We start from the raw sequence: 25,518 nt of genomic DNA, 5'->3' as shown, positions 1-25,518 counted from the left end.
GGAGGCAGGGGTCGGTGTTGCACAGGGTTGGGGCGGGGGGGCGGTGTTGCATGGGGTTGGGGGCGGGGGGTGGGGAGCATTGCAGACAGTGTGGGGGGCGGGGAGCAGTGTTGCACAGGGTCAGGGGCGGTGGTCGGTGTTGTATGGGGGCAGGGGGGGGTATTGGGGCAGGGCCTCACGAGCTGTGTGTTGAACTGGGAGCAGACTTTAAAAACTCCTAGCCTCAGAGGAAAGACATTTAATCGATTAATTGAATAATTGATTATCCGAACAAAATAATGCCTGCCCATCATGTTCGGATAATCGAGGCTCCCTTTATCTGGACTACCCCCGGTGCTACGAGCTAGTGAGGGCAGGAAGAGGAAGATATAGCAGATGGCTGAGGAACTGGTGTACGGGAGAAAGAGTCACATTTTTGGATCATTGGAAGCTGTTTTGGGGTAGAAGTGATGTGTACAAGGAAGACAATTGCATCTAAATTGAAAAGGGACTAATATACTGGCAGAGCTGCTCAGGAAGATCTAAACTAGTAAGCTTTTGGGGGGGGGGGGAGAAGATACCCCAGGATAGTGAGGAAAGATATCATTCTGAGACTGCTACAGTTGAGAACAAAGGTGAGTCAAACAGTCAGGGCAGGCAGAGAAAAAGCAGAGAACAAGGTAGGACTGATAAATTAAACTTGCATTTATTTCAATGCAAGAGGCCTAACAGGAAAGGCAAATGAACTCAGGGCAAGGTGAGGAACATGGGACTGGCATATCATAGCAATTACAGAAACATGGCTCAGGGAACAGACAGGATTGGCAGTTTAATGTTCCAGGATACAAATGCTACAGGAAGGATAGAAAAGGGAGGCAAGAGAGGAGGAGGAGTGGCGTTTTTGATAAGGGATAGCATTCCAGCTGTACTGAGGGAGGATATTCCTGGAAATACATCCAAGGAAGTTATTTGGGTGGAACTGCGAAATAAGAAAGGGATGATCATCGTACTGGGATTGTATTATAGACCCCCTAATAGTCAGCAGGAAATTGAGAAACAAATTTGTAAGGTAATCTCAGTTATCTGTGAGAAGAATCAGGTGCTTATGGTCGGGGATTTTAACTTTCCAAACATAGACTTGGATTTCCATAGTGTTAAGGATTTAGATGGAGAGGAATTTGTTAAATGTGTACAAGTAAATCTTCAGATCCAGTATGTACCTACTAGAGAAGGTGCAAAACTTGATCTACTCTTGGGAAATAAGGCAGGGCAGGTGACTGAGATTGAGTGGGGGAGCACTTTCTTGTATACTTGTGTGGAATATTTATTTTTACACAGCTGTTATTGAACTATCATAGGAACAATAATCCCAGAATATATCCTAATGTGAATTTTACACACGTACTAAGAAACAAGAAAAGCACTCCCAAATTATCACTGGTGAAACAAATCTTAAGAAAGAAAGAAGTTCATATCCCTGATTAATTCTAAAAACTCTCTCAGTCCGGATTTTGCTGCTAATAGAAAGAGAACTGAAAACATTGCAAAAGCATAAATATTCAAGATGTGCATTAAAACAAAGTAGAAGAGCTGCTTATTTCAAACATTAGTACATAATGGAAATCTTTATCTTTTATTGATAGAAACTAATGATGAGCAAGTGTACATTACATTATATTTAAGTAATTCTATTAGTTTTAAAATAGTGGTCTAAAAGTTGAAGTTCTAAATTGGCGTTAGCCAATTTTGACAGTATAGGCAAGAACTTTCAAAAGCTGATTGGAGGCAGATGTTCGGAGGTAAAGGGACGGCTGGAAAATGGGAAGCCTTCAGAAATGAGATAATGAGAGTCCAGAGAAAGGAGATCCCTGAAAGGAAAGGTTGGTATGTATAGGGAATGCTGGATGACTAAAGAAATTCTGAGATTGGTTAAGGAAAAGAAGGAAGCATATGTCACTATAGACAGGATAGACCGAGTGAATCCTAAGACGAGTATAACGGCAGTAGGAGTATACTTGAGAGAGAAATCAGAAGGGCAAAAATGGGACATGAATAGAGTTAAGGAGAATCCAAAGGGTTTTTACAAGTACATTAAGGACAAAAGAGAACAGGGCCCCTCAAAGATCAGCAAGGCGGCCTTTGTGTGGAGCCACAGGAGATGGGGCAGATATTAAATAAGTATTTTGCATCAGTGTTTTTTTTAAAACACAGAGGGTGGCTAGCATGTGGAATGAACTTCCTTAGGAAGTGATGGATGCAGTACAATTACAATGTTTCAAAAGCATTTGGAAAGATACAGAATAGGAATAGTTTGGAGCCACATGGGCTAGGAGCAGACAGATGGGACTAGATCAGTTTAGGATTATGTTCAGCATGGATTGGTTGGACTAAAGCATCTGTTTCCATGCTAATGACTCTATGAGGCTTCAGATTACCATTTCAAATAAAACTTATTTTACTGTGAGTATGGGATTTGGGCATAATGTTGTGGCTGAGCAGGACATTGGTTAGGCCATTTTTAAAAAACTGCATTCAATTCGGGTCTCCCTGCTTTAAGAAAGATGTTGTGAAACTAGAAAGGGTACAAAAACGATTGATAAAGATATTGCCGGCTTTGAGGTATGGGGGAGGCTGAATTGGCTGGGGTTATTTTCCCTGGAGGGTCAGAGGCTGAGGGGTGAGCTTATAGAGGTTTACAAAATCATGAAGGACATGGATATGGAGAATAACCAAGGTCTTTTCTTGTCAGGGTAGACGCGTCCAAACGTAGAGGGCATAGATTTAAAGGTGAGAGGAGAAAAGATTTGAAAGGGACTCAACTGGCAACTTTTTCGTGCAGAGGGTGGTTTGTGTATGGAATGAGTTACCAGAGGAAGTGGAGGAGGCTGGTACAATTACAACATTTAAAAGGCATCTGGATGGGTATATGAATTGGAAGATTTTAGAGGAATATTGGTCAAATGCTGGCAAATGCTACTGGATTAATTTAGGATATCTGGTTAGCATGCACACGATGGATCATGCAATACAACTCTATGATTCTACTTCAACAAGTAGCATTCTTCCAAAAGTACAATGAAACATCAGCTGTAAGAACATTTTCAGATCCTACAGTACATTTTGAACCTGCAACTTTCTGGTTTGAAAAGGTATAATGCTAAGTAAATACTTTTTAACCAAAATCTGCAGTTCAAATTTGCTATGCATTTTACAATAACATTCACAACATTTACTGCGGAAAGTTCACTGGACAAATTATACCTAATTACTTGACATTTCAGAAAAGGAATGTAATTTCATGGCTGTAAGCATTTTGTAGAGTTAAATTAGATCAAACCCCATTCTTAGAAGTTCTAAAGAACACAGGCCCAATTTCCATAAACACTTCTCAACACACAATCCCATCATCCTAGGGATTAGTCTGGTGAGCCTCCGTTGTATTCCCTTTAGACAAATTTATCTTTTAATTAAGGAATTCAAAACTGGCCACAATATTCCAGATGCAGTCTCACCAAAGTTGTATACAATTTCAGAAGTCATCTTTACATCTGCACCTAAATTTATTTGTGAAGAAGACCAACATATCATTTGTCTTCCTTATTGATGACTACATTGGTATACTAGCTTTCAGTGACTCATGAACAAGAACATCCAGGTACCTCTGAACATCAACATCTTCCAAACACTTGCCATTTAAGAAATATTCCTGCTTGTGTTTACCAAAATGAATATCTTCACACTTACATTATTTCTCATCTGCCATGTATTAATCCATTCACTTAGCCTTTCCAAGTCCACTTCAAACCTCCTTGTACTGTCCACATAATTTGCAAGCCCACTTAGTTTAGTGTCAATAACAAACTTAGAAATATAATTGGTCCCCAAATCCAAATCGTTTATCTAAAGTGTACTATGGTCCTAGCAACACCACTCTGAGCATGATCTACTTATGTTTCGTCTCTCCTTTTTGACTGTTAACCAAAACTCAATCAACACTAATACATTACCCCCAGTCGCATGTACATTCAATTTCTTTACAAACCTTCCTGTGGAATCTTATTATGGGGCATTTAAAAATTCAAATATCACATGCACTAGTAGCCACAGAAAGTACTACAGGTTGTTTTGCTATAATGCACGTTGCGTCAGTGTAAATTGGTTATAAAGCGATTGACAAATTGTGGCTGTTGTTTGGATAACGCAAACATTTTACAGAATGGGTATAGCAATCTTCTACAACAAGATTTTTCTGTAGCGGTTTTCTGTCGCGCGATTTTCTATAGTGCAAGCTTGCAGAGGAACAGCTGTCGCATTATAGCAGAATGACCTGTAAACAAATGACAAATTTTGTCGAAGGTTTTCGCCTTGCATTCATCAGGACAATTCACAAATACCAAAGTAAAGCAAAAATAGCTTATATAGTGCATGAAAGAAGACTGTTGATTGGTTGACAAGTGGACCATAACTGCCATACAGAAAGCATCAGTTAAGTACCAATTGTTGTTTACATTTTAAAATCAGATGTACTGTGATTGATGAAAGCACTACTCTTAGAAATGCACCAGAGAATGGTTGTCTTCCATTCTGTTTAGTTGGAACAATGTGTAAACATATTCTGCCAGTCTACAAAAAATAAAGTTAGCTTCCTGAATGCACAAATGGACCCAACTGACAATCTTAACTTGGTTGCCAGCATAATTCTTCACACATTGAGCATTATTGAACAAATGTTGTCCAACTGCAGAATCAGATCTAAAGTTGGACACCATGCAGTGAGTTCTGTATGGACTGGCTGTTTGAGCAAGGTCGGTATTTTGCTTTGCCCAAACAGACAAAAAGATATGTTACTTCATATGACTCTCATGCCTTTGGTGGTATAACCTACATACTAAACATCATATGCCAGATCACTTGCGCATGTATAAGAAGAACGTCTTCTCGGTTTGATAGTAGCATACTGTTAGTGACACTCATGTTGCTACTGCAGTAGTACCAAACTGCTTGAGATACCATTTCCCTTTTAGGGTAACCTGAGGTGGACTGGGCACTTTCAAGAATGATTGCATGCTGCCCATTTGTAACTATGCAAAATATAAAGTAAGAAACCTGATCAGTATAGCCAATTTCCACAGGGTGGCTTTGAATTACCTACCAAGCTTGCATAGTAAACCAATGACTCGGATGACTGCAAGACAAAAATTTCTGACAAAATCAGTTTTCTTTTAATGAAATTCTAGTTCTATACTAGCAAATGACTATTTCCTCTAAAACCATTTCTTATAAAACCGGGAACAAACATCATTTGAATGCTAATATCCAACATTGCTATTTTAGGTGCTTCCTCCACTATCACCTATGTAAGAATTGCATCTTATTGTCTACTTCAAGTCAAATGTTTTGAGTTGTTGTGGCAGGTACAAACCAAACTAGCTAAATATTAATCTCAAAGGTAAGGGGGCAGTGCTCGCGAAAGTGGACTGAGGAAGGAGTATAGCAGTAAAAGAAAGTTGAAGAAAAACTACTGACATTTTAAGAAAATCATTCATGGCTCACAGCAAAGATATATCCCAGTGAGAAAGGAGAATTCAAGGAAGAGGAATGAGAAGTAAATGGAACAGATGAACTCTATTCACGCTTTGAAGTTGTTGAATTCAATGTCAAGTCCTGAAAGCTGTAAAGTGCCTAAGCAGCCAATGAGGTGCTATTCTTCCAGCTCATGTTGAGTTTCGCTAGAAAATTGCAACAAGTCAAGGGGAGAAAAATTATCATGGGAGCAACCTACCATTCAATTAACCATCTTGCTCCCATGCTAACATTTCTGTCCTCGTCCTAACGCAGTGTTCCAATAAAGCACCTAATTTTCCACTTGGCACATTAAGGTATTCAAGTGTTCAACAATTTCAGAGTATGAATACTGTCCATCTATAGAACATAGAACATAGAAGGATACAGCGCAGTACAGGCCCTTCGGCCCTCGATGTTGCGCCGACCGAGTCCTACCTAACCTATACTAGCCCAATAACTTCCAAATGCCTATCCAATGCCCGCTTAAATGAAACTATTCCACTTATTCCTCTTTCCCCTTTGTCAATAGCATACAAACACAAACTCAGCATCATTTTGCAGGTCCTTTCAGTTCTGAATAGTCACTGAACTTGAAACATTAACTGTTTCTCTGCTCAGATTCGGCCAGACCTGCTGAGTAACGCCAGCGGTTTCTGTTTTCACTTCACACTGTCAGTATTTGCATTATTTTGCTTTTAGTTCAAGATCTTTACTGCCTCATGAGGGCAAATTTAACAGCAGGGTTCGAATGGTTGCAATGCCCTCATGGTGTTGGGATTAAGTATGGAGTTAGAGAACAGTGGAATAGGAGAGGGAAGAATCATCTTGTCTGGTCCACATTGTAACCAACAATATATGTACAGCTAGGAATCAATTTGCAGCCAAATTAGTGAAGCTGCTTAGAATGTTTAAGAAACAGGGTTTAAAACCAACCTCAGCAAGTTATGAACTCTGGATTGCTAACTGAGCCATATGCAAATACTCACGGAGACAAACAGATGCAAAGAATAAGTACCTGTTAGAAACAATGGCAAGAGATGCAAGGGTTTCAATTCGTAGGGTATTTGCAACAAGTATTGATCAATCTATACAGTTTAGCTAAAGATAGGAGATCACAAGGAAAAGAACTGAGGTATTGTGTTGAGGTTCCTAACAATGTGCACAAATGTAGGACAAAGCAAAACAATCAAAAAGGCTTCTAAGATTCTAAGAGGGTGATTTTAACCTTCACACAAAATAGATAAATCAAATTGGTAAAGGTAGCCTTGCAAACAAGTTCATATAGGGTATTCAGACTAGTGTCTCGAAATGATAGATTGTAGGACCAACTAGAAAGCAGACTATTTTATATTTGGTATGTGGTCCATTACAGGTAGAGACAGGAGAATTTAAATTACAAGATACTGAAATGACAGACACTAAACAATTACTTTGTTTCTATCTTCCTGGAGTAAAATATAGAAAATCCCCCCAAAATGCAAGGGATAAAGTGATTCGTCAAAATGAGGACGTGAAAGCAATTGAATTACTAAAGTACTACCAAAAAAAATTAAGGAAATGAAGGATAAAAAAAATCTCCTGGACCAGTTGAACTAATTCCATGATATTCAAAGAGGTGACCGAGGAGATAGTGGTTTATTGATGTGAGCTGTTAAAGGGTTAATTTGTTTTGCTGAAATCGAAGAAATTGGATGCCCGGGGTGGGGGGTTTCTGTCTTGCAGGCAGGTTGATGCAATCTAATCATACTCTGTAAATGCTACAGTGTTAAGCAATAATCTAATCACTTTGCATTGTTTTTGGATGGCATGTGACTATGGAGGAGTGGCAGGGGGTGGTGTCCTGCACGCATAACTGTGATGTAAAATTCTGTATAAAGGGAGCACGGTTCCCTTGTTCAGGCAGCCTCACTCGACACGTTCCGCAAGCATTGTGAAGAGTGCTAAGTGTTCCTACAAAGATTTGTACTTGCTGAAATAAATTGTGGTTGTCCATACAAGTTGGCGTATTGCAGTTGCATCAAGCGTGTAAGGATCCCAAGAAGGAAACCTGATATTTGACAGCGAGAGTGGGATTCCAACATATATGGAACGTCGAGGTGGACTGAGTAAGTGATCACCTGCATGTCGGTAATGTGAGACAGATGGGCCCACTAGGTAAGACTAACCTTGATTGTTCTCACTAAACCTGTCATTCAGTTGATCCCTCGTCCCCTAGGACTCTGTAGTGACGGAATCTCTGAGATAATGTACACAAGTATACACCAAAGAGGTCATCCCAGGGAGGTTAGAGTCACCATGGAATTCAGAGGTTTGAGTTCTCTAATAGCAGGATTTGAGGCTCCAGAAGGTAAAAGGATAATACTGGGTCTGTCTCACTCACGCTGCCTTAGAACGGTTTTGTTAAGAGGAGAGACCACCCACGTGAAGGTCAGGACCCTGAAATGGCTGTGGAGACTGAGGACACTGCACTAGTTTAACAGAGGTACATTAGAAGGTTGAGACTTTAAAATGGGGCAGGCGTTGCATATGTCAGGTGTCAGAACCACTTTACATCAATTTTGCCAGGATGACCCTCAAAATGAGGAACAGTTCAGGCACCTTGTCAGGATGTTTAAACAAAACTTGGGAAATGAAATTTGGCCGATAGGAGGAACTTGGGGCATAGATAAACGTCTAAAAGCAGAGGAGGCAATTTGAAAATGTATTACGGGGGATAAATGGAAAACTTTGATATCCACGTGGAGAAAGACTGCTGAGGAAATAACGAATAAATCTAAACAGGCCAGCTGGGAGAATAATGCATATCAAAGAGGGACTGGAGTGTGTAATCATAATGTAAACTCTAAGTCTTGGGAAGTGCTTAAGAGTCAGCGTGAGGATTATGATATGAGTAGAGAAAAACAGGTAAACCGAGAAAGGAGATACAAAATAAGGAATCATGGTTAAAATGTCAAGTCTGACTGTCGGGTGGGAATAAAACGGAGGCACCTCCTGACATGTCTGGTCTGCCAATAATGTTTCAAAAGAATGACACCGATGACCAGCTATGGTCACAATGTGGATTTCTGAACTCCTCAGGGGAGGCCTATTCAGAACTTATTTTATGTCCAAAATCTCGTCAAAGCCATCCTCCTCCCCAAGCAATTGGCCATAATCAAATGTGCTGCCCATGCATCCAGATACAGCAACATATATATTGATTGGCTGACCGTTACAATCAGCGAGTGTCAATAGTAAAGATTAAGCCATCTGCTGTTCTATACTTAATAACTGGCTTCACATAATGAATACTGTTCACCTTGTTAAACTGACCTTACATACTGAATGCTTCCAATATTGTTAAATGGCTCTATATAATGAATGCTTTTACACCTTGTTAACCCAGTACCTTTGCCTCCAGCACCCATTATTAACTGCAAGTTCTTATCAGATCTGAGTCACAAAACTCAAAGCTTAACTCTTTCCCTGCCTGCTTAAACCCAATACACATTCTCAAGAGGAGGACAAGCTGGATGTTTGACTCACTTTCATACATCCAGGATAAATCCCTAGGACCTGATCAGGTGTACCCTAGACCTTTGTGGAAAGCTAGCAAAATGATTGGTAGGCCCCATACTGAGATATTCAGATCATCAATAGCCACAAATGAAGTGCCAGAAGACTAGAAGTTGGCTAACACGTGCCATTTTTTGAGAAAGGTATAAAGGAAAAACCAGGAACTATAAACCTGTGAGCACGACATCAGTGGTGGGCAAGTTGTTGAAGGAAATCCTGAGGGACAGGTGATGCAAAGTCAGTTTAACAAGGTGATTCGTATTCATTATGTGAGGCCAGATAAGGTTAAGAACACTCACTGTGTAACAGCAGATGGCTTAATCTTTGCTATTGACACTTGCTGATTGTAACAGTCACCCAATCAATATAAATGTTGCCTTATCTGGATACTCCTCCCTATAAAATGACTATATAATTCATTAAGAAACTGCTGTTCGAGAGAGAAGACCAAGAACCCATGTCTCTGTGCACATGGGCAATCATCTTCTCTCTCTCCAGGGCTCACAATAAAGATGGAGGTAAAACTATACTGTATCGCTGAGCGGGGAAACGAAGCGACACCACCATTCCAGGAATCAGCTCGGTAAATCTTTGTTGCCTCCATAGCGAAAACATCTTTTCTCTGATGAGATGACCAAATCTGCAGACAATACTCCAGGTGAGATCACATCAAGGCCCTGTACAAATTCAACAAGAATCCATGCTCCTGTTGTCTAATTCTCTTACTATTTCATTTGCCATCTTCAACACCCATTGCATCTGCACGCTTACTTTCAGCAACTGGTGTATGAGGACACTTAGGTCTGGTTGCACTTCCTCTATCATCATTACTGCTGTGTCTGCCACCACTTCCGCCCCCACCAACGCTACTCACCTGTATTCTGCTGACACGCCCCCCACAGATCCCACTGTCACCATTCCCAGCCTCCAGAACCCTGAGGGGAACACCACCCTGCTCATGACTCCACCCCCATTCACCCCACCATCACACCCACTCCAGTTACCAGCTCCCAGCCCTGCCGCGTTTTCAATATTCCTCCAGGCTTTCCCTACCCTACCCCCCCCCCTCCGAGGGCAAACGATCAGTCCTCAGCAAAGGACTCACCTTCATCCCCCTCCGTCCACGCATCAATGAATTTAATACGCGTTGTGATGTCAAACACTTCTGCCGCCTCCAAGCTTACTTTCACAATCAGGACTTCCGCCAACCTTCCGAGGACCCCTTCGCCCACCTCCAACACACTGCATCCACCTGGACACCCCGTGCTGGCCTATTACCTGCCCTCGACCTCTTCATTTCCAACTGCTGCTGGGACATTAACCGCCTCAACCTGTCTACCTCCCTCCCCCACTCCAATCCCTCACCCTCACAATGAGCAGCACTCCAATCCCTCTACCCCAATCCCGACCTCACCATCAAGCCAGCAGATAAAGGGGGTACAGTGGTAGTCTGGCTCACTGACCTCTACACCGCTGAAGCCAAATGCCAACTCGAGGAGACCTCTTCCTACCGCCCCCTTGACCATGACCCCACCCCCCCATCACCAAACCATCATCTCCCAGACCATACAGAACTTCATCACCTCAGGAGATCTCCCACCCACAGCTTCCAACCTCATAGTCCGGAAACCCCGCACTGCCCGGTTCTACCTTCCTCCCAAGATCCACAAGCCTGAGCCGACCCATTGTCTCAGCATGCTTCTGCCTCACTGAACTCATTTCTACCTAACTCGACAACTGTCCTATCCCCCCTAGTCTAGGAATTCCTCACATACGTTCGAGACACCACCCACACCCTCCAGTTCCTCCAAGACTTCTGTTTCCCTGGCTCCCAACGCCTCATCTTCACCATGGATATCCAATCCCCCTACACCTCCATCCACCATGACCACGGCCTCCAAGCCCTTCATTTTTTCCTCTCCAGACATCCCAACAGCACCCTTCCACCGACACACTCATTCGTTTGGCCGAACTGGTCCTCACTCTTAACAATTTCTCCTTCAAATCCTCCCACTTCCTCCAGACCAAAGGGGTCGCCATGGGCACACGTATGGGCCCCAGCTATGCCTGTCTCTTTGTTGGCTATGTAGAACAATCAATCTTCCATAATTACACTGGCACCACTCCCCACCTCTTCCTTCGCTACATTGATGACTGCATTGGCACCACCTCGTGCTCCCATGAGGTTGAGCAATTCATCAACTTCAACATATTCCACCCTGACCTTAAATTTACCTGGACCATCTCTGTCATGTCCCTCCCCTTCCCAGACCTCTCCATCTCCATTAATGATGAACGACCTTGATACTGACATTTTTACAAACCCACCGACTCCCACAGCTACCTGGATTACACCTCTGCCCACCTGACCTCTTGCAAAAATGCCATCTCGTATTCTCAATTCCTCCGCCTCCGCCATATCAGCTCCCAGGAGGACCAGTTCCACCACAGAACACACCAGATGGCCTCCTTCTTTAGAGACCGCAATTTCCCCTCCCACGTGGTTAAAGATGGCCTCCAATGCATCTCATCCACACCCCGCACCTCCGCCCTCAGACGCCACCCCTCCAACCATAACAAGGACAGAAAGCCCCAGTGCTCACTTCCACCCTACCAACCTTCGCATAAACCAAATCATCCACAACATTTCCGCCACCTCCAAAAAGACCCCACCACCAGGGATATATTTCCCTCTCCACCCATTTCTGCCTTCCGCAAAGATCTTCCGTGACTACCTGGTCAGGTCCACGCCCCCCCACAACCCACCCTCCCATCCTGGCACCTTCCCCTGCCACTGCAGGAATTGCGAAATCTGCGCCCACACCTCCTCCCTCACCTCCATCCAAGGCCCTAAAGGAGCCTTCCACATCCATCAAAGTTTTACCTGCACATCCACTAATATCATTTATTGTATCCGTTGCTCCCGATGCGGTCTCCTCTACATTGGGGAGACAGGACGCCTCCTAGCAGAGCGCTTTAGGGAACATCTCCAGGACACCCGCACCAATCAACCACACCGCCCCGTGGCCAAACATTTCAACTCCCTGTCCCACTCTGCTGAGGACATGGAGGTCCTGGGCCTCCTTCACCACCGCTCCCTCACCACCAGACGCCTGGAGGAAAAACACCTCATCTTCCGCCTCAGAACACTTCAACCCCAGGGCATCAATGTGGACTTCAACAGTTTCCTCATTTCCCCTTCCCCCACCTCACCCTAGTTCCAAACTTCCAGCTCAGCATTGTCCCCATGAGTTGTCCTACTTGCCTATCTTCTTTTCCACCTATCCACTCCACCACCCTCCTTGACCTATCACCTTCATCCCCTCCCCCACTCACCTATTGTACTCTATGCTACTTTTTCCCCACCCCCCCCCCCCTCTAGCTTATCTCTCCACCCTTTGCCTCCACCCTCGACTCTCTGCCCTTATTCCTGATGAAAGGCTTTTGCGCGAAATGTCGATTTTACTGCTCCTCGGATGCTGCCTGAACTGCTGTGCTCTTCCAGTACCACTAATCCAGAATCTGGTTTCCAGCATCTGCAGTCATTGTTTTTAACGTTATTTTCAGACAAGCCATGAACAATGATTGCAAATAATTTAGATCTAAGCACTAACCCTGTGGCACTCCACTAGTCACAGCTCATCAACTGGAAAAATGTATCCCAATAATAAAAAAAAGACAAAAGGTAGTGAAAAACTCAAAACAATCAGTTGAGAATAGGTCTCCTGAAAAACTTAAGGGAATAAAGTTTAACAAATTACATAAGAACAGAAGTAGATCATTCAAGCTTTTCCACTATTCAAGGAGATCATGGCTGATTTCCATATACCTGCCTTTGGCACATATCCCTCAATACCTTTGCTTTACAAAAAATCTCAGATTTAAAATTATGAACTTATCCATTATGATTTGTAGAAGGGAGTTCCACACAACTTTTGTGTGCAGAGTGCTTCTTAACACCTCTCCTGAACATCTAGTCCCAATTTTCAGACTATGTCCCCTAGTTCTAGAATCCCAACCAGTGGAAATGGTTTATCTTTATCTACCCTTTTCTTGCTAATACCTTGATGTTTTCCATAAGATTATCCCTGAACTTCTAAATTCTAAATCCCAAAACGGGCCTAATTTATATTACTTCTCTACATAATTTGACCCTGAAATCCAGGCATCATTCTTGCAAATCTACCCGAGGCCAATATGTCCTCCCAAGGTACTCCAAGTGGGGTCCAACCAGAGTTTTGTACAACTGCAGCATAACATCTACAGCCTTGTAATCCAGTTCTCTAGGCATAAAGGCTAGCATTCCATTAACTTTGAATATTTTCTGCACCTATTTATGACATGTTAAAGATCAATGCACTTTTACTCCCAAGTTTCCTTGGACACCCACTGCATTTAAATTCATACTATCTACAAATATACATATAAATGACTCCATCTTTTAGTCTTGCCCATTCATTTAGTCTATCAATTTCATTTCATAATTTTATAACATCGTCTGCAATCTGCCTAACTCTCCAGGGCATTAATAACATAAATAATGGAGGACCCAAAATACAAATCTTTGAGACACACCAGCAGTTGTGTTCTCCCATTTGAGTACCTACCCATAATCCCTACTTTCTGTTCCTTGCCACTCAACCAATTTCTCAGCTCTGCCAATAATTTGCCCTATTCTGTGGGTTTCCTACTCGAATTAACAGTTTCATATATGGGTCTATATCAAGTCTTCTGGAAACTCATGTTAAGAAACTTCTATAGACATTCCCTGTCCAATATCTTAGTTACCTTTTCAAAAGATTTCACTGCAGTTTACCAGCCATGATCTACCTGTCATGAATCTATACTAGCTCTACTTGAATAACTGAAAGTTTTCAAGGTGCTCAGTTACCCTGTCCTTGATTATAGACTTCAACAATTTCCCCACCATAGATGTACAGCTAGCTGGTCTGTAGTTCCCTAGTTTTCTTCTTTTGCCCTTCTTAAAAAGTTTAGTGACATTTGGAATTTTCCAATCCAGAAGGATGATTCCTGTATCTAGGGAACTCTGAAAGATTATACAGTTAGGGGATCTGCAACATGCTCTCTACTTCCTTTAACACACTTGAAGTGTCAGATGCCAGGAATTCTTCACTCTTTAATTCAATCATGTAAAGCATTGGTAAAGAGGAAACCGTTAATCTTATTCAGTGCCTGCCGTCAATCCACTATTAATTTCCTTGAGACTTCCAGCAAGCTATTCCCTTTCCTATTGTAAATATTGAAGCAAACTAATTACTCAATAATGTCTGCAATTTCCCCATGATCATTGACAATATCTCCACTTTCAGTCTTAAGCAGGTCAACATTACTCCTAACCACATGTTTTACCTTTGTCAAACTGCTTCTTATTGATTTCAATGTCTTTTACTGGTTTATTTTTATAATCCTTTTTCGTAGATCTTTAAAGTTGTATTCTGGCCCTTTACAGGTCTTTGTATCTTTCCTTTTCAGCAGGATCTGTGCCTTTTTGTTTGAATGTTCATAAGCCTTTTTATCTCATTTTATTTTCCCTTATAGCTTTAGCTGCCATGACTTTTGGACAGTGTCCTTCGCAGGGGTATTAACTGGTTTTGTATGGTGTTAAATGTTTCTTCATACAGATGTTTCACCTATTAGCAGATATTCGTCTGTCTCATTAAAGTTAGTCTTCATGATTCATACTTTTCACTTTGAAACATGATCTTGAATTCAATCCTGATTATTGCAGGTTCCAGGATTTAGATGTTTCAGTAAAAACAAAGAAAATGGTAAAAGAGGGGGTAGTATGACATTGTTGGTCAAGGACAGTATTATGATTGCAAAAAACGATGTTTGAGGACACGTCTACTGAGGTAGTTTGGGCTGAGATTAGAAACAGAAAAGGAGAGGTTACCCTGTTGGAAGTTTTTTTATAGGCCTCCAAATAGTTCCAGAGATGTAGAGGATAGGATAGCAAAGATGATCCTCGATAAGAGCGAGAGTAACAGGGTAACTGTTATGAGGGACTTTAACTTTCCAAGTATTGACAGGGAATACTATAATGCAAGTACTTTAGATGGGTCAGCTGTTGTCTAATGTGTGCAGGAGCATTTCCTGAAACAGGATGTAGCCAGGCCAACAAGGGGCAAAGCCACATTAGATTTGGTAGTGGGTAATGAACCCAGCTAAACGTTAGATTTGGAGATAGGTGAGCACTTTGATGTTAGTGACCACAATTCGGTTATGTTTACATCAGTGATGGAAAGGGATAAGTATATACCACACTGCAAAAGTTATTGCTGGGGGAAAGGCAATTATGATGCAATTAGACAAGATTTAGGATGCATAGAATGGGCACAATTGAAATGTGGAGCTTATTCAAGGCCCAGCGACTGCGGGTCCTTGAAAAGTATGTGTCAACAGGGAGGGAGTTGTCAAGCGCAGGGGCCGTGATTTACTAAGGAAGCTGAATCTCTTGTTAAGAGGAAGATGATGACTTATGTTAGGATGACATGTAATGGCTCATTTCAGGCACTTGAGAGTTTAAGTTAGCCAGGAAAGACATAAAGAGAGAGCTAAGAGCCAGGAGGGGACATGAGAAGCCGTTGGCAGATAAGATGGATATTCGGAATAAAAGAATGACTAGAGTAAAATTAGGGCCAATCAAGCATAGTAGTGGGAAGTTGTGTGTGGAATCAGAGGAGATAGGGGAAATGCGAAATGAATACTTTTCATCAGTATTCACACTAGATAAAGACAATGTGGTCGAGGAGAATACTGAGATATACACTACTAGACTAGATGGGATTGAGGTGCCTAAGGAGGAGATGCTAGCAATTCTGGAAAATGTAAAAATAGATAAGTCCCTGGGTCTGATGGGATTTATCCTAGTATTCTCTAGAAAGCCAGGGAGGAGATTGCCGAGCCTTTGGCTTCAATCTTCATGTCATCATTGTCTACAGGAATAATGCCAGAAGACTAGATGATAGCAAATGTTGTTTCCTTGTTCAAGGAGGGGAGTAGAGACAACCCTGGAAATTATAGACCTGTGAGCCTTACTTCAGTTGTGGGTAAAGTGTTGGAAAGGGTTATAAGAAATCGGATCTGTGATCATCGGAAAACGGGATAGTCAACATTATGTTTTGAAGGGTCATCCCTCATAAAACTTAGTTCTTTGAGAAAGTGGCCAAGCAGATGGATGAAGGCAAAGCAGTTGATGCGGTATATGGATTTCAGTAACACATTTGATAAGGTTCCCCACGGTAAGCTATTGCACAAAATATGGAGGCATGGGATTGAGGGTGATTTAGCGGTATGGATCAGAAATTGGCTAGCGGAAATAAGGCAGAGGGTGATGGTTGATGGAAAATATACATCCTGAAGTTCAGTTACTAGTGGGGTACCGCAAGGATCTGTTTTGGACCCTTTGTTGCTTGTCATTTTTATAAGTGATCTGGATGAAAGCATAGTAGATGACTTAGTAAGTTTGCAGATGACTTTAAGGTCGACAGATCTGTGAAGCGACGAATCATATTGTAAGTTACAGAGGAACATAGATAAGCTGCAGAGCTGGGCTGAGAGGTGGCAAATGGAGTTTATGCGGAAAAGTGTGAGGTGATTCACTTTGGAAGGAGTAACAGAAATGCAGAGCACTGGTTTAATGGTAAGTTTCTTGGTAGTGTAGATAAGCAAAGAAATCTGTGTCTAGATGCATAGATATAAAGTTGCCACCCTGGTTGATAGAGTTGTTAAGAATGCATACGGTGTGTTAGTTTTTTTTGGTAGAGGGATTAAGTTTCAAAACCATGAAGTAATGGTGCAGCTATACAAAACTCTGGTGCAGCCACATTTGTAGTGCTGCTTACAGATCCGGTCACTGCACTATAGGCAGGATATGGAAACTCTGGAAAGAGTTCAGAGGAGACTTACTAGGACGTCACCTGATACGAAGGGAAGGCCTTACGAGGAAAGGCTGAGGGACTTGAGGCTGTTTTTGTTGGAGAGAAGATGATTGAGAGATGACTTAATTGAGACATACAAGACAATCAGAGGATTAGATTGGTTGGACAGTGAGAGCCTTTTCCGAGGATGGTGATGGCTAGCATGAGGGAACATAGCTTTAAATTGAGGAGTGATAGATACAGGACAGATGTCAGAGGTAGTTTCTTTGATCAGTAGAAGGGGCAAGGAACGCACTGCCTGCAACAGTAGTAGACTCGCCGACCGTATGGGCATTTAAATGGTCATCGGATAGGCATTTGGATGAGAATGAAATAGCATAGCTTAGATGGTCTTCAGTTTGGTTCCACAGGATGGCACAACATCATAAGCCGAAGGGCCTGTACTGCGCTGTAATGTTCTGTGTTCAAAATCATAATCACTATTTCTTAATTGTTCACACATAAATTAGGCAACTCATTAAATCCAGCTCATTACAAAATCCAACATTCTGTATCCCTTTCTTGCAACGAGGACATACTACTGTAAGAGATCCCAGACACACTCCAGAAATTCACTATTTTCTGGAAGGTGCTTATCTGGCTCCCAATCTACATTCAAGTTCAAATCCACCATTGATACTACTCTGGCTTTGCTACACATCTAATTTGTGCATTAATACAATCTAGCACTTCAGAGCTGATGCAAGGCGTCTGTACAAAGGCCTATTAGTTTTAGATATAACAGAAATTCATCAAAAAACTCAGATCTGACAAGCATCTGTGGAGAAAAATCAGAGTTAACATTTCAGTTCCAGAGATTTCAAAAAGAATCACTGAATCCGAAACATTATTTGATTTCTCTCCACAGATACTGCCAAACATGCTGAGTTTTTCTAGCAATTTGTTTCTAATTTCCAGCAGCTGCAGTTCTTTTGGTTTTTTATATTAGTTTTAGATCCTTTGCTGTTTCACAGTTCCATCCATACAGTCTCCACTGAATGCTTTCCCCCTCATTGTATCCTCCCTTACCACTGAAGTAACTTTGTTTCTCATCAGAAATGCTACTGCACCTCCTCTGCCATTTTCCCCATCTGGTAAGTTGTATAACCTGGCATATTTAGTTCCCAATCCCTACCAGCCTGCAGCCATGTCACACTGATGGCTACTGTATCATAACGTGCAATTTGAATTTATGTCGGCAGCTCATTTAATTTATTCCTTACACTTCACACATTCGTATATACAATTTTTAGTCGGGCCATACACTACAACTTGACCCTCAGCAATGATGTTTTACTCAAATCATTTTTCCCACTTCAGGTTTAATCACTATATTTATAGTTTTGCCATTCCCTTCCATTGCTGACTTTTTTTTTCTCAGTCTATCATGTTATTTGATTTTGAAACTGTATTGACTTCCCCTAACCCTTCCACCCAGTTACTAGTTAGAAGAAAGTGAGATTAGAGTCATGTGTGGTGCTGGAAAAGTATAGCAGATTCCTGATAAAGGGTTTATGTCTGAAACGTCAATTCTCCTGCTTTTTGGATGCTGCCTGATCTGATGTGCTTTTCCAGCACCACACTCTCAACACCCATTTACAAGTTACCTGGAAGTAATGGAGTGCATCCTATGGGACAAATGTACTAACTGCAGAAATAGTGGACGTATTGGTTGCGATCTTCCAAGGTTCCCCAGATTTTCGAAAGATCCGCAAGAACTGGAAAAGTGCAAATCTAATGCTCCATCCAAGAAAGAACAGAGAAACAGGAACAATGAACTTGTTCTACCATTTAATAAGATATGGGGGTTCTCTTCTTCCCTGCCTCCCTCAAATTTTCTGTCCGCCAAACATCTACTCAGTTCAGTATACACTCAACGATCCAGTCTCCACTGCTGTTAGGGTAGAGAATTCCAAAGATGAATGATTGAGAGAAGACTCAATCTTAACTGGAAGACTCCTTAGTTTGAAACTATAGTCCCCATTCTAAATGCTTTCACAGGGAGAAACATTCTCTGAACATCTACCTGGTTAACTAATGTCTGAATTTTATTCTTTTAAAACATCAAAGAGAATAGGCCTAACTGCTCAAACAATCATTGTAAAACAAAAACCTCACCCCAGGAATGAGTGTAGTGAACGTTCCCTGAACTGCCTCCAATACAAGTATATCCATCCTTATAAGGTGGCTAAAACAGCACATACTACTCCAGGTACATTCTCACCAATGCCTTATATGCAGTAGTCTACATTTATGCTCAATTTCTCTTGTAAAAAAAGGGCCACCATTCTGTTGATTTTGAAGGCGCAGCTTTACTACTTGCCAACTTGTGTGCTTCATGTTCGAGGACACCCAGATCACACTGAACTGTAACATTCTCTGGTCTCTCTGTGGATTTAAAAATATTCTGCCTTTTCTTCCCACCAAAACAGATAACCATATATTTAACTCACAGCCAAAGTCTTGTACAATCACCCATCTACATTCTCACATGTACACACTGCCTGCTTCACAAGGTATTTTTCCACTCATCTTTACACCATCAGGAAATATGACTATCATACACTCAACTACTGCCTATAAAGGTGACACATAAATTTGTGCAAACTCAGAAGCTGAGCTCCAAAACATCTTCCCCTCATTCATGAAGACACAAGGGAAAAGGGCCTTCAACTAAAAACGCAGAAAACAAAACTTCTCTATCAGCCTTTTTCTGCTGCATTACACTGCCCCTAACCATCATGATTCACAGGACAACGTGGATCAATTCTCATTTCTTGTGAGCCTTCTTTCAGCAAGGCAGACATCAACAATGAAACTCAACATCGCCTCTAGTGTGTCACCTCAGTCTTCACCCAACTGAGGAAAAGCATGTTTGATGACAAAGACTTCAAACCTGGCACCAAGCTTGGGGTTTACAGGGCTACAATGTCACTTAAAGCTCTCCTATATGCATCAGAGACATGGACAATGTACAACAGATACCTCAAATAGCTGTATAAATATCAACAGTGACACCTCCAAAAATACCCTGGCAAGATAGGTGCTCCAATGTCAGTTTTCTCTCTCAGGCCTACAGACCAGCATCAAGGCACTGGTTCAGGCCAATTGGTGGCATTGGGTAGGCCACATTATCCACATCCTGATACAAATTCCTGAAGCAAGCAAGTAACAAGAGGCCAATGGAGGAAATGGAGCATTCTCACCAATTTTTGGGAATGTCTTATCAAAGACTGATCAAAGTGTAAAGCATCTACAAAAGGGCAACCAAAGAGCATTTGATAGGTCCAAGTGATGTTCAAGCACAAACGGAAGGAGTAGATGAAAAACCAAACATCACATCCAAGTGCCTCATCAAAAACTACCTGTCCACCAGTGACTCAGTGTGCGAGTCTGGCATTGGACTGTTTTAGTCGCTTCAAGACCAACAACTCTTGATGGAAGAATGTCACCTTGGAACCCAAGAGACTGCCGAAGGAAAAGGGGAGATTAGTGTACAGCCATTATCCGATGTGAATAGTTAAAATTGCAGCACTGATCCTTGCTGCACTGTTTTTCCAACCTGAAAATGGCCCATTTATTCCAAACCGTTGTTTCCTGTTAGTTACCCTGTCCTCCATCCATTCCAATACTATAACCCCAGAATCAAGAGGTTTATAAATGTAGCTTACAAAGTAACACTTTATGAAGTACCTTTTGTTTTGTGGAAATACAAAATCACTACAAATACTTGTTCCACTTTCTCTACCCTATTTGCTACATCCTCAAAAGACTGATTATTACACACTACTTAACATTCACAAAACCATGTTTCTGAATGTCCTGGTGCCAATTGTTTAATTTTGGATTCAGCCATTTTTCCAAAACAAGTGTTGGACTAACTAGCCTACAGCCTGCTTTCTGTCTGTGCTGTCATATTTGCACTTTTCCACACCATTAGAACGCTTCCAAAAATCTAAAAGTTTTGAACATTACAGCCAGCAGCCATTTCCTCTAACACCCTTGGATACAGGCCACCTGGTCCAGAGTGCTTGTGAGCCTTTAGTCCCATTAGTTTACCAAATACTTGTTCTCTCGAGACCATGAATGCTTTATGTTTCTTCCTCCCAACTATGTTTTGATTTTCAACTCTTTAAAGGTTGCAACTCAGTGGCAAGTGGGAACCAGTGGATGCAGTGTCTTACTATTGCAGTGGAATATTACTAAATATTAGGACCCATACATTTGGGGATAGTAAATAATTGAATACATTGACAAAAGGATTTTCAGCTTTGTAGGTTGTAACAACTGAAATATTCAAAGGATCAGCTCTCGGGCCTCAACAATTTACAATCCATATCAATGCATTAAATGACAGCGTAATGTACCAAAGCTTGCTGTTGATAGCAAGTTAAATGGGAAATTAAACAGTGAGAAGGAAACAAAAAGGCTGCAAACAGATTAGGACAGATTAGGGAGTGAACAAGAGTGTGACAGAATATAATGTGAAGAACGTAAAATTACCTATGTCAGTAGGAAAAATGGTAAAACACTCTGTCTCAAATAGTGATAGACTAATCAAGTTTGGGATTTGGACAGATTCTGTGCTCTTATATACAAATCATGAAGTTCAGTAAGAATTCGAAAAGCAAATAGTACACTTTTATTATTGAAAAATTAACCCAATTTATTGTAATAATATACAGAGCTTTTGTGAGACTACACCTGATGTACTGTGTACATTTCTGCCTCCTGGTCAGAGAGATATTCACTCCAGAGATAATGTAACAAAGATTGACTGACTGACTGACTCACTCAGGGGATGCGGGGCACTGCTCTTTGAGGGAGCTTGCAAAAAGACTTGGCATATATGCCCTGGAAGTTTACAAAATAAGTGGACATACTAAACCTTAGTAAATCATTGAGGGGTTTGACTGGGTCAACACAGAGACTGTTTATCCTCACTTAGGAAGTTGGAATTAGGGTCAGACTCAAAAAAAGGATTGACCATTTAGGACGGAGATGAGGAAGACGTTTTCGTTCAATGGATCATATTCCTTTAGCATATTCTACCCAGAAAACTGTGGGATGTTTAGTGATCGAGTAAACTAAGTCAGAGATCAATAGAATTGTGATATGAGCAATGTAGGAAGATGCAGAAAAATGTTGTCAATGCAAACCATCAGCCATGATCCCACTAATTGGGGGTAAGTTCAGGGGAGCGCAAGGCCAATTTCTATTAATCTTCCTCTATTCTTATCAACGCTCTCCAAGCTCTATCTTCTCCAGTGAGCATCTAGTCATCTCAACCACTCCAAATGACAAGTTCTACATTTTAACCAATCTCTGGATAAAGGCATGTTTCCTGAATTAAGTACACCAAATCGCCATTATCTGTGAAGGTGAGGTTCATAGACTTCCCATGGATAACAGCAAATATGGACACAGTTACCATATAATTTTATCATGAGGACTGAACAATCAGACTGGATGCATCTATGTGAAAGAAACGTGGAATCTGGGATCAATTTCACACGTACACAGATCCACAGGGGGAGAATCCGGACATAAAGCTCAAATTCTGCATTTACAAACCATAGCAGAAACCATTGCCACTTCTACCCAATCAGACCCTTCCATAAATTTAAAACAGTAAATGTAAAATCTAAGAATTCTCATTTTAAAATGTTGACTCCAGTTTTATATAGATGTTTAATTACACAGATTATGGTCCATTTTCCTATTGTGCTCAACAGAACCTCACAAATAGATCTAAAGACCAATAGTTATAATGGTAATTTTTTCTTGTGTTTCAGTGCCCAAACAGTACATAACTTCTGATTGATGCACATGCTTTGGCTCTTCTTACAGCCAACCTGAACTGTCATATTCCTTTCTTAGAATATCTATACATTATTGCAAGATTCTTCACTTTCTGATACCTCCTCAGCCAACAGCAAGCAAAGACCAGATGTCAAGCTTCTTCATTTTTTTCCAATTTAACAAGTCATAGAGCATGCACCACATCTTTGAACCAATTTTCATCAGTACAATAAATCAATCTGATAACATTGCATGTCACAGATTTGTGGATAATAAACATAATACTGGATGTAACTCAAAGCACGTGTAAAAACTGGAGTAAATTAAGTGTATGGAGCATTATGAGCAATAAAAATTCAAACTGGATGAAAAATAAAGTATCAGTATCTCAACTCTGGCATAATAGATAAATGACTAGACAGATTTCAACACAAACATTTGCTGTCAAAAATCAATTAGGTCAAGCAATTCCAAGATTTGTTTAAGCATTCCAAATAAAAACTCCATAATCCTGCACATTTTAGAATAAGAAGTTAGCATTCAAGAACTGCAGCAATCTATTAATATAATAGAAAACTTTCCCTAAAATGTTACACTATCAAAATCTAATGGTACACAATTAAACTTCATTCAGAGTAATTGAATTGGAGAAGGAAGAGGAGCCACTGTCTAATTCTTCCATAACTTATGGCAATCCACCAAGAACTAAACTCTCGAATGCAAACTGTTCTGTCAAGATAGGCTGATATAAGAGATAGCACAAAAACAAAGTGACCAATTTATAATGTTGACAAACTATTCAATTGCTTAACTAACTTGAAATAACTTATATTATCAATGAAATAGCAAAACAAGGCCAAACTGTGAAACAATGCAATACACTGCCATATTGCAATTTGTTCAATTATCAAAAAAAACTGCAATTAAGTCATCCATGCAAATTAGAAATACTTTATTGGTAATCTTAAGCATAGAATGAAAGGAAATCTAAGCACGAGTCAAGTTTTCGAGGGAGGTTGGGCAACTGAAACGTTAACTCTTTTCACTACAAATGCTACCTGACCAGCTGAGAGTTGCCCTGAGTTATGTTCTCAAACTGATAGATCTTGCAGAAAACAAAGCATCTTGGAAAATTGTTTCAACAAGTTACGTCTAAAAGTACCTTTAGCCTTTTGACCAATTCATCGTTGGAAATTTTGTCGGTAATTTCCTTAACACCAGGAGGGTAGATTATGATCTTTCCATCTGCAGATTTCGATTGTGGGAAAGCCATCTCCTTTGAGTTTTCCCTTTCTGTAGATCACTACTGGCCTCTGCTGGTTAGACACAAGTTTAAAATGTTACTCTCAGTTTTTCCCCTTTCTAATCCTTGCTCAATTTTTAAAAATGTCAAGGTATAAGACGGCAGACCAATGTGACCGATCTTGTTCATTAGATCGCGGAGTGGAAAGAGCCAAAAGACTCTGAAAAAGGTGTCTCTGAAGTCTTGAAGCCGCAACATGTTTTCCCGTCACTTTCTTGACGGGGTCGGGGGTTGCAGAGAGGGAGCAGAAACGGTCACAAACTCCTCTTAATCGTCTCGCATTTTGCCCAAACCCGGAGCAGGTAGGGTGCAGGAGCTTATCCGGCCGCCCACCCGCCCGCCGCAAACCTCACATCGCCACAAAAAGTTGTCGCGCACGGGCTCCTCGGGCCTGTAATCTCAGGCCTCGGCGTGAGAGCAGCAGCAGTAAGTGGTATGATGGAGAGAGCAGCCGCCAAACCTCGGGCCGGTTATTTACAACTTCATGGCAGGTACAGCAGCGAGAGGGGACGGGCGCGAATCCGGGAAACACTCAGTCCTAGCCCGCCATAAATTACAAAGACTCGGGGAACAGGCCGCGGCCCCGAGTTCAGACTCGCCGCCGCTTCATTCAGCGACTCATTTTATTTCTGCAACTTCGCATCTGGGACACGGGATTTTATTTTTTCTCTTCGTTTTACTTGTTTATTTTTTTAAAAAAGCCCCGATCCAGTCGGACCCCGGCCTTCCCTCCCCCTCCCTCCTCCACCTCTCACTGTCCCGCTCGAGTTCTGAAATACTGTATCTCAGCCGGCGGGCGGGCGGGCGGGAGGGAGGGAGGCTGAGCCCGCGGCCTGCAGCTAGCCTCCCGCCCCGGGTGCCGCGGGCCCGAGCAGCGGCGCTCACCTCATGAATCCCGGCGGTTCTCTCTCAGGTGTCCAGCAATGCGGGAGTTTCACAGAGTCGCACCGAGTCGCAGCGGTGGCGGCAGCAGGACGGCGCCGGGAAACAACGGACAGAGCGGCCACAACACGCCACAGGCACCGGAGAGAGACAGCGCCTCCTGGTCAGGAGGAGTACCAGCACGTTGTGGGCGGGCGCGAGCGCCACCTTCCCCCGGAGGAGTGGACACACACACACACACACACACCGACAGCGACACAGCGCCACCTACCCAGGAGGAGAATCCTCTTGTGTCTTTTCACATCTCGCCCCATAGGAAGTGCGCAATGGTGTTTGACAATCTTGGCACCAGGATGCGCCAAGCCATTGATCTGCATCGATAGAGCGGTTGTCCCAAAGGCAAAATACTTTGGTTGATAGAAAATCTAAATTGAAAATTTAAAACTAGGTTCGAAATATTCAGCAGGTCCAGCAGCATTCTGGAGAAAGAAG

General features: G+C 41.8%; 1 protein-coding gene across 6 annotated transcripts in view; it reads right to left on the bottom strand.

The window, feature by feature from the left end:
* pds5a (PDS5 cohesin associated factor A) overlaps positions 1–25,153 on the bottom strand; it is a 216,414-nt gene extending 191,261 nt beyond the window's left edge. For 5 of the 6 annotated variants that reach the window (XM_060824715.1, XM_060824763.1, XM_060824744.1 and 2 more), the window contains exons 1-2: positions 25,030–25,153; positions 24,004–24,157 (exon numbers count right to left, since the gene is read on the bottom strand). In XM_060824715.1, coding sequence (XP_060680698.1) covers positions 24,004–24,114 — 111 coding nt within the window. In that variant the 5' untranslated portion in view covers positions 24,115–24,157; positions 25,030–25,153. The remainder of the gene's footprint in view (positions 1–24,003; positions 24,158–25,029) is intronic. The other variant, XM_060824726.1, reaches the window with a different exon arrangement.
* Positions 25,154–25,518: the final 365 nt, after the last annotated feature.

This window comes from Hemiscyllium ocellatum, chromosome 1 (genome assembly GCF_020745735.1).
Source record: "Hemiscyllium ocellatum isolate sHemOce1 chromosome 1, sHemOce1.pat.X.cur, whole genome shotgun sequence".
In the NCBI taxonomy this organism is placed as follows: domain Eukaryota; kingdom Metazoa; phylum Chordata; class Chondrichthyes; order Orectolobiformes; family Hemiscylliidae; genus Hemiscyllium; species Hemiscyllium ocellatum.
This window is presented reverse-complemented; position numbering and strand designations above follow the sequence as displayed.